This window comes from Centruroides sculpturatus, unplaced genomic scaffold (assembly GCF_000671375.1).
Source record: "Centruroides sculpturatus isolate CEXI.00-Female unplaced genomic scaffold, Cexi_2.0 scaffold881, whole genome shotgun sequence".
Lineage (NCBI taxonomy): Eukaryota > Metazoa > Arthropoda > Arachnida > Scorpiones > Buthidae > Centruroides > Centruroides sculpturatus.
This window is the reverse complement of record NW_019385179.1, coordinates 49,924-59,421: the sequence shown is the minus strand read 5'-3', so window position 1 is coordinate 59,421 and position 9,498 is coordinate 49,924. Positions and strand designations below refer to the sequence as shown.

General features: G+C 28.5%; 1 protein-coding gene across 8 annotated transcripts in view; it reads right to left on the bottom strand.

Annotated features, from left to right (window-relative positions):
• LOC111635815 (FERM domain-containing protein 4A-like) overlaps positions 1–9,498 on the bottom strand; it is a 92,301-nt gene that overhangs the window by 38,803 nt on the left and 44,000 nt on the right. For all 8 annotated transcript variants that reach the window (XM_023380912.1, XM_023380913.1, XM_023380911.1 and 5 more), the window contains one exon: positions 7,812–7,906. In XM_023380912.1, coding sequence (XP_023236680.1) covers positions 7,812–7,906 — 95 coding nt within the window. The remainder of the gene's footprint in view (positions 1–7,811; positions 7,907–9,498) is intronic.

The following is a 9,498-nucleotide window of genomic DNA, read 5'->3' as shown; positions in this document are numbered from 1 at the left end:
CTTTCGAAAAGAAAAACAGACGCAAAACTTAACGAGTGCCTACCCGACAGTCTCACGAATACATAAAATAATTGTTTTGTCAGAAAAATAAAAGGCTGAAATTACAAGGAAGAGTTTCAAAGTTCGGAGGAATAATATCCGATCGGTATATATCGGCTTGAGCGTCGATGTCGACATCTCCCACACTCCGAAAAGTTTCGAATTGTTGCCCGAAGACAAGGGAAGACCAATCGGTATTCATTAATTTACGTCGCTTCTTCTTGTGTTTGTTCTGTGGGGTGTTCGTTATCCGATCATGTGTTCGTTGTCCGAACATAAAAATCTTTCGCAAAAGTGTTCGTTATCCGATTTGTTCGTTATGCAATCTGTTTGTTAACCGATCACCCACTGTATTTGGAATTATTATTTACATTTTTAACTGCAAAGTATCTCAATTAAATAATTATATATGGAGTAAAACATACAATTTTGTTTTCCAACCTAATTTTAATCCTTTTTTTTTTATTGATTCACATGATTTTAATTGAATTTATAAAATGACATAATCATATGTGAGATATTTAAGTATTATTCAAAATAATCATTTCTGTTCCAATTAAAAGAAATTTAAAATAATTATAACTTATATATCTATATGTAAAATGTAAATTTTCATTATTTTTAAGTGAGATATTAACTCATCACTCACACTATACAAACATCATTTGTCAGCTGAAAAAAAATCACTTATGTTAGCTGCAAAGAAATTTTCAAATAATTGTTTAAAATTAGACACTTACACACACACACACTGAATATTCTCAAAAAGTATTTCAAAATTTCATATTTAAATATTTGAAGATATTCAAAAATATTGCTTTTGTTTTCTTTTATTAATTTAGGCTTTTATCTTTTATCTGTTTACACTTTTATTTTTAAACTGTATTTAAAAATAAAAGAAAATAAGGAAAGCAAATACAAATCAAATATTTACTTGAATCAATAAACAGACGAGGAAAAGTGAAAGAAATGTGTTTATTATTTTGTGAAGGAAAATGATTATGCCGTATGTATTTCTCATAGTATTTGCTTGAATTAAATAACAACATTGCAAAAATCACTATAATTAACCATAAAAAATCTTTCAGTATAATACAGTGATGGCCACACCCAAGCCAAATTCAGCCCACAGAAAACATTAATAAGACTCATCACTTATAAATAATAGAAAACTGCCTACTTTACATATATAAGGAATATATAAAATAATTATGGCCTACCTACCTACAGCTTATGAGCAAATTGGCCTGCCAACCAAAAGATTAGGGCACCACTAGTCTAATAATCTCTTTCTTGTATACACATTAACTACATGACTAATCAATTTTATTTAAATATGTACGAATATGGAATAATCCTTAGATATGCTAAAGCCTAATAGAAACCTTCAAAGGCTTTCTATATTACAACTTAATTAAGTGAATTGATATAGCAATGGTATATGTATAGGCAACTCATTTTTCAAGCTCTACAGTAATTCTGTAATTTAATGCAAGTGAAATCAATTGAAAATTATTCAGATAGAAAATAATATTGTATTCAGTCTGGAAAAAATTAATTCAATATTATTTTTATACAAATTTTATTCTGTCTTCTTTTTACAGTTCATTTTATTTTATTCATTGCATTCAATGTTTGCTTAATATCTATATATTCTAATAGTCATAAGAAATAAAAACTTTCTTTCATTTATCTTTTATTCTCAGTTTCAGTGAAATTCATATTTTTATTCAATGAATACAAATGTAAAAAATTTTGAATCAATAAAACAGAGGATGAAAAAACAAAGTATTTTTTAAAAATAAAAGCAAGATAATCAGTTTTAATTTTTACTTGAATTTAATGTAATGTAATATAATAAAATATGTTTTGTTTTTGGCTTGAATTAGTTAGAATTTATTTCTAACATTAGATCCGAAGTTAATACCAAAACATTAAAATTATTTTAAAAAAAGCTTTGAAAAATAAAATGTTTGTTGTCAATTCAAGCATATTAAAGAAAGCAAATTGTGATTTTGCTAATATTTATAGTCACCTTTATTCAATTATTGATAAAACAACAAATTCTACATCTGTTTAATATATTTTACAATTCTACTATTTATCCAAAGAATGAATTTTGCTGAAACTGAAAATGATTTTTAAAAAAGGGAGATTACTTATCTTTATCAAAGTATAGACCAGGGGTGGCAAATCTGTGGCATGTAAGGAGAAACCATCTGGACGTAATGTATCATATGATTCTGGTATTTTTGAAACCGTGCCAGTAATTGTTTAGTAATTCGAACACAAATAATTTATTGTGTTCATTCAGACACTTGGCAACTTGGACACTTTGTGTTCAAATTACTAAGTATCATGTGATTTTGATATATCATCTGTCTTTTTCAATCATCCTTTTGGTCTATCACCTGATCATCCTTTTTCAATCAGCTTTTTTACTTTTATTCTAACTAAAGGATATTCATTTAATTTATTTAAATATGTTATTCAAAGTCTAAAACTTTGACATACCTAAGCATCTTTAATGCTAATATACTTACAACATGGCACATGGGCTTAAAAAGATTTACCACCCCAATTGCTGTATTATCTAACATAAGGAAATGTTTTACATCAGTTCTAACAAAAAGATTTTATCTTTGGCTTGAAAAATTAAATCTAGTGGCTAACACAAAATATGCTATACTCCTCCTACATTTAATAAACTTCAACTAATAAATAAACATAATAAAATGTATGCATGTTTTGTAGATATAGAAAAAGCATTCAGTTCCATATGTATTCCTATGTTATAAACAACTTTCTTAAAAAGGTTCTAGTTATAAATTTATAAATGTTCTCAAATCGTTTCTTGGAATGTAATCTTGCTATAACCAAAAATAAAACAATTTATCCAGAGATTAAACACTCAAGAGCTCTACTTCAAGGAGATCTCTCACCTCATTTAATTAATTTGGCATGCTAGATATAAATAATCTTCTTACTGGTGATAATGAGGGAATAACAGCCACCTCCTTCTCAGCAACTACAACTAATTATATCAACACACCTGAATTCTTTGCCAAGCATAAATTATTTTACTCCTCTAACGTTTTCAACCTACTGAATATAGACCATCTTCAGGCTTATGCTTAAACCATTCCAAAATGGAACACATCTATTTTTGAATACTTTCATTTTAAATTTAAAAGATTCACAATAATTGTGTATATTAAATTAATTAAAAAATAAATAAATAACAATAAAAATAACATAAATAAAAACGTAGTAAACAAGGCTAAGTGTAACTATTTACAAGCTTTAAAGGTTTTTAAGTCCCATGCTTTTTTCTTACATATACTTCCACGCTGTTGGAAGCACATTATCATCCTTGGCATTTAGGCAATGGATTTTTATTTTACTTTTATATATTTCCATTTTTTCCATCTCCAACGCAATGGATGGAGAGTGGACCATTTTAATGACTTTCGCCTCATCCCATTTTACAATCACTCCTTCTGTCTGCGCCATAATCACTAATATTGTGTTGTTGTGTCCTTTATCAACGTTGTAAGACGTACCGCCAGGTTTCTTCTGGTTATTAACAAATTCACATACAATAAGCATATAAGAGGAGTGATGAATGAATTGGTTACTTATAAAAACTCAAGAATAGTCTATAAAAGAGCACCCAATATCTATATCTTACTAAGGAACGATAAAAACAGAGTAAAAATGGAAGAGAAAGCTGGAGTTTATAAAATACCATTTGAAAATCAACAGTTAGGAATAGCAAAGGATTATGTGGGTATAACCAGAAGAAACCTGGCAATATGTCTGCAAGAGCACAAATACAACGTTGATAAAGGGCACAACAACACAATATTAGCGATTATGGCACAGACAGAAGGAGTGATTGTAAAATGGGATGAGGCGAAAGTCATTAAAATGGTCCACTCTCCATCCATTGCATTGGAGATGGAAAAGATGGAAATATATAAAAGTAAAATAAAAAACCATTGCCTAAATGCCAAGGATGATAATGTGCTTCCAACAGCGTGGAAGTATATGTAAGAAAAAAGCATGGGACTTAAAAACCTTTAAAGCTTGTAATAGTTACACTTAGCCTTGTTTACTACATTTTTATTTATGTTATTTTTATTGTTATTTATTTATTTTTTCATTAATTTAATATACACAATTATTGTGAATCTTTTAAATTTAAAATGAAAGTATTCAAAAATAGATGCATTCCATTTTGGAATGGTTTAACCATAAGCCTGAAGATGGTCTATATTCAGTAGGTTGAAAACGTTAGAGAAGTAAAATAATTTATGCTTGGCAAAGAATTCCAGTGTGTTGATATAATTAGAGGAAATAATAATCTACAAAAGGCTTATCATTTAATACAAAATGATGATGATTTAGTTGCCTTTGGCCTACAAAAATAGCACTTTAAAAAAAATTAAATTTATTAACCAAATATTTGAAGCAGATCCATCTAAATATTTTCAATTTATTAATATTAATTTTAATATTTTGAAATAATATTAAATTATCTAAATAAAAAATAAAGTTTTTATTGATGATAATTCTATTCGAATAGTAAATTAGATATATTTAAAAGTGAGAATTCCTTGGAATGGACTTGAAGTAAATAAATACTGGCTTTTTCCATTCCCGTTAAAATAACTAATTAAATTTTACTGTTGGGTTCTACAAAGTGAAGACAATAACTAGTAAACCATTTTAAAATCCAAAATCAAACCTGGAAGAGATAATCTGCAAAATCAAAACCATTTATACTTTTCCAGCAAAAGGGTTTAAGGAACAAATGTTTTCGATTTTACAAACTATTTTAAATCAAATGATCAAATTTTATAAACAAAAAACCCCTATATATTGATGAATGGAAAATTGGATCAAACTTTAAATTTGTTTGGAATTTCTAGATTGCTATTTGATAATTTCTCAGAACAAATTATTATAGTTATGCGTATACATACATTACTAATCAAATCCACTATACATTACTAATCAAATCCACTAAGTCTATGATGGTTTATATGTCCATATTTAATTGTAAATACAGTAGAATGTCAATTATCCAAATTAATCACAGCATGATACTTTCAGATAATCAATCACATTTAGGAGAGAAAGAATAAAAAGATAAAAACCTTAAATAAAGTAAAAGTATTAATTTAATTCTAGCATAATAGTAAAAAAAAAAATTAAGGTTTAGAAATTTAATACATACAAATGATTAGAAATAAAAAACTAATTTATTAAAAACAAGCCCTAATTTTTCATTGCAATCTACAATATACTGATAAAACTTTAAATTCAAAAAAATGTATATATATGTTACTGTGAAAGACCGAAATTAGAGAATGTTGATATTCTCTGGTGAATGTCGACACATACAAAATACGTCTGTGAAAGACCGAATATTTGGTTATATTATTATACATTTGAACAATCGTCGGTGTATGTCGACAAGCACAGATAAGCTTTGGTGGATGTCGAAACGATACCCGAGAAGACGATGTCAACAGACAGGCGACAGTCCATCGCCAAATTCTTCGCCGTTTCCTTCTGCTCAAATTGGTGATACCGTAAGAATACAAGTCCCCGATGTCGACTGTGGCCGTACAGATGCCTGAAATGTGTTGGCAGTTGTAGTTGGAATAGAAGACTCCAACTTTTATAAATTAGCAAACAAAAATGGTACCCTCAAGCAGCTTTATACCCATAATCAGTTTGTAATTTGTAAAGAAAAGTTACTTTCCATAGATGAGATTTCTTCTCAAGAAATATTGCTGAGAGAAGCAGCTGCAGCTAATTTGAAAAGTGGAGGCAAGAAGACTATACACACATGCTGTCATTGCAAAAAGAAGTGTTCCACAAATAAATGCAGTTGTAAAAGCAAGGGACTCTTGTGCAATTCAAAGTGCCATAACAGTTTAAGTTGTTGCAATAAATAAGATTATATACCGTTAATCACACAATATATATGTATGCAGTGGTGATATTCGAAATATTTAACAAAGGGTTCGCTAACAGAAACTTTTTCCTTAACAATTTGTTTTTGCTCAAATGGTGCATTAGCAACATTAGCGCAAAAACTGGCCTTAAGATACCCATATAAATAAAAAAGATGCGTTCGCAAAAATAAGTCAGTTAAAATTTAACATTTTTTATGCCAGAACTAATTTTTTTTTTTTTTGATAAATCATAATAGAGTGTTCAAAATGGTTTATTTTTTACATATTTTATTACGACATGTGTTCTGCAGCCATCTTGTATTTTCTTGCATGCGTGGGATTGTGGGATCTCTCTTATGCTGGGGTCGTATTCTGGTCACCGTCTCTGGTCTCTTGTCTCTCACAAGCTGGTCGCTGATTGGCTAATCATTTGGATTAGCCAATCAGCGACCGTCTTGTGAGAAACAAGAGATCAGAGACGGTGACCAGAATATGGCCCCTGGATCTAGTTTCAAGAACTCTCTTGAGTCGACTGCGAGTGAATGTTTCAGTCGAGATTGAAACGGTCGAGGGAGGTCGCATCAAGGCGAACGGGGTATAGGGCTCTAGTTTAGTAGTGTTACAGAGTATAATACGTCTATTTTAACATATTTTTTAAAAGAAACAAAACCACTGAGAAATGTTATGTGTGTTTAACAAGGTTCGGAAAACTTTGAAAATGTTAACAATGGGTTCAGCCGAACCTGTGCAAACCCGCTGAATATCACCACCGTGTGTATGTGTAATTTTGTGTATTATTTTTATTTTCTGATTAAGAATGTACTGTTCGTTTTAGGTTCAACAGTTTATTTACATGTGCTGTTACTTAAGTTTTCTCCTATTTTCACATTAACAAGTTGCATTTTTGTCTTAACGTAATAAAAATATTTTTATTCAACATTCACCATCAGTGCATGCTGAATGTTGAAATTTGCCAATGTAAGTAAGAAATAATGATATTTAGCAAATATTTCTTACTTACACCGGCTGACATTCACCGGAGAATCTCGACATTTGCCAAATATCAGTCATTCACAGTAACATATATATACATATATATATATTAATAAAATTAATAACAAGATAGCTCAATGATGGATCCAGAGATCAACAGTATGAAAAAATTTCATATTTTCTGAAATTAATACTCTCTGAAATTGATTTTCATTAATTGTTTTTCAGATAAATCGATGCTCTACTGTATTGTTATAAAATAAATTTAAATAATTATGTAAATACAAATATTGAAAATCATTAAAATCTCAATACTATGATATATTATTATAGCTAAAAATCAGATTAAAAAAACTACCCATATAAAATATGTTCATACTAATGAATAGATGTCATAACTAACATTAATCAAACAAATTATTCTTTCATATCAAGCATATTATTAACATGAAATAATTTAGCAAATATTGTTTTTTTGCTAATTATTTCATGTCAATGAATATATAGTAACTCCAAAAGTACATTTAATGAATTTTTATAATAATAATAATGATAAAATCAATTTTGTAGTTTTACACAAAAATTATTTCATTTTTTAATTGCAATATAAGTTAAATTTTCATGCAATAACACAGATATTACTAAAAATACATATGCATATCATTTTTTGTGAAATACATAATTTTTGTGAGTTATATTCTACTCATACACAAAATTAACTATTAAGAAGTTTTTAACAGATAAATTAATAAATAAATTTAATTTTTTTCATCGATCTAAATAGAATTAAATGAAATGACTGATACTTACGTGTCATCGACAAAAGCTAGACCAAAATATTCTTTTTCTTTGATTGAAAAATGGGAAGCGACCATATCTAACAAATCTCCTGCATAGAGTTTAGGCTAAAAAAGTGATTTATAAAAAATAAAATGAAATAAACTTAAAATTATAACTTAAATTTTAAAATATTATATTTGTCTTATGAATCTTTTGTATATTTTTATTTTCAAATTATTACATAATCTTACACTTTAATCACTTTGCTTGTTTAATACTATATGAATTTGAAAAATAGCTCCAGAAGAAAACTTCTACAGCTTTATATTGTTTTATTGGAAAGGAAAAAATTATAAAATTATATACTGTATATATAAATACAGTTGACCCCCCTATAACACTGTTGATTATTCCGTTTTGTATGAATTCCATGTTGTACGAGTCACTTAGATTTTACAAATGCGTGTGCCAGGCTGTAAACAGCTCACATATTTGGACCGTTTATTTTGAAAGTGGTGTAAGTCCATTTTTGGAAAAAATTGAGAAAGCACATAATATGCATACAATTTAGTGTGAACTTTTTATTTATAAACAATTCACACTTAAAATTATGGTTAAAATAACCATAAGCTTTGATCAATTGAAAATGTATCGGTAAATGACATTGCATAACCATTGATTTTGAAAGTGGTGTAAGTCCATTTTCTACAGTGTAAGCATTTGGGCTGTCCATAAATTACATGCGCATTTTTCTTGAAATTTTTACTTTCCCCTCTTGTTCCAGTTTGTCCAAGTTTTTGTAACCCCTTTCCCTCTTTGGATGTCCAACANTGAAAGTGGTGTAAGTCCATTTTCTACAGTGTAAGCATTTGGGCTGTCCATAAATTACATGCGCATTTTTCTTGAAATTTTTACTTTCCCCTCTTGTTCCAGTTTGTCCAAGTTTTTGTAACCCCTTTCCCTCTTTGGATGTCCAACATAACTCTATCCCTGTTAAAACCTTCATCACTTTATGAATGATAGATACCATAAGTAGAAGTGAAGCATACAAGAAACTTTGAAATAAATATAATAAAATGCATACTGTATAAAATTTAATGAAATAAATGGATGTCCACTAATACTCAACCCCCCCTTGTCCGACTTATCTTAACCCACTCCCTCCCTTTCAGTGTGGACATCATTTAAAGACAGCCCCTTACAACAGAGGAGTAAAACTATAAATATACAACAAATGTACAATTTGATGGAATGGAAAAAAATCCATGTAATGAATCTAAATGAAAAGCAGTGTCTAATGGTAAGCTCATAATAATGATAAATTTATCATAAAATAGTTTAACAATAAGTAAATATTTTTAATGTTCAGAATAAACAATACTATTTTATTTCTTGTTATTATATATGAACAAAATCAGAATAAAACGCAATGTGTTTCAAGTGACATTGAGTTTTACATAATAGAAATTTAATGAATTTTACAGTTTAGTAATTATGAAAGTGGTGTAAGTCCATTTATGGCCCAGAAAGAATATATTAGTTTGGATAAATTCACATAGAAGTCTTTATGCAATCAACTTACATATTTCTAAAGTCATAGAAACATTGTCAAACTTAGTACACTTTGTTTATATTTTTGAATCAACTAAAATGCAAATGTTTAAATATCTCGAAAGAAGAAAAAATGGACTTACACCACTTTCAAAATAAACGGTCC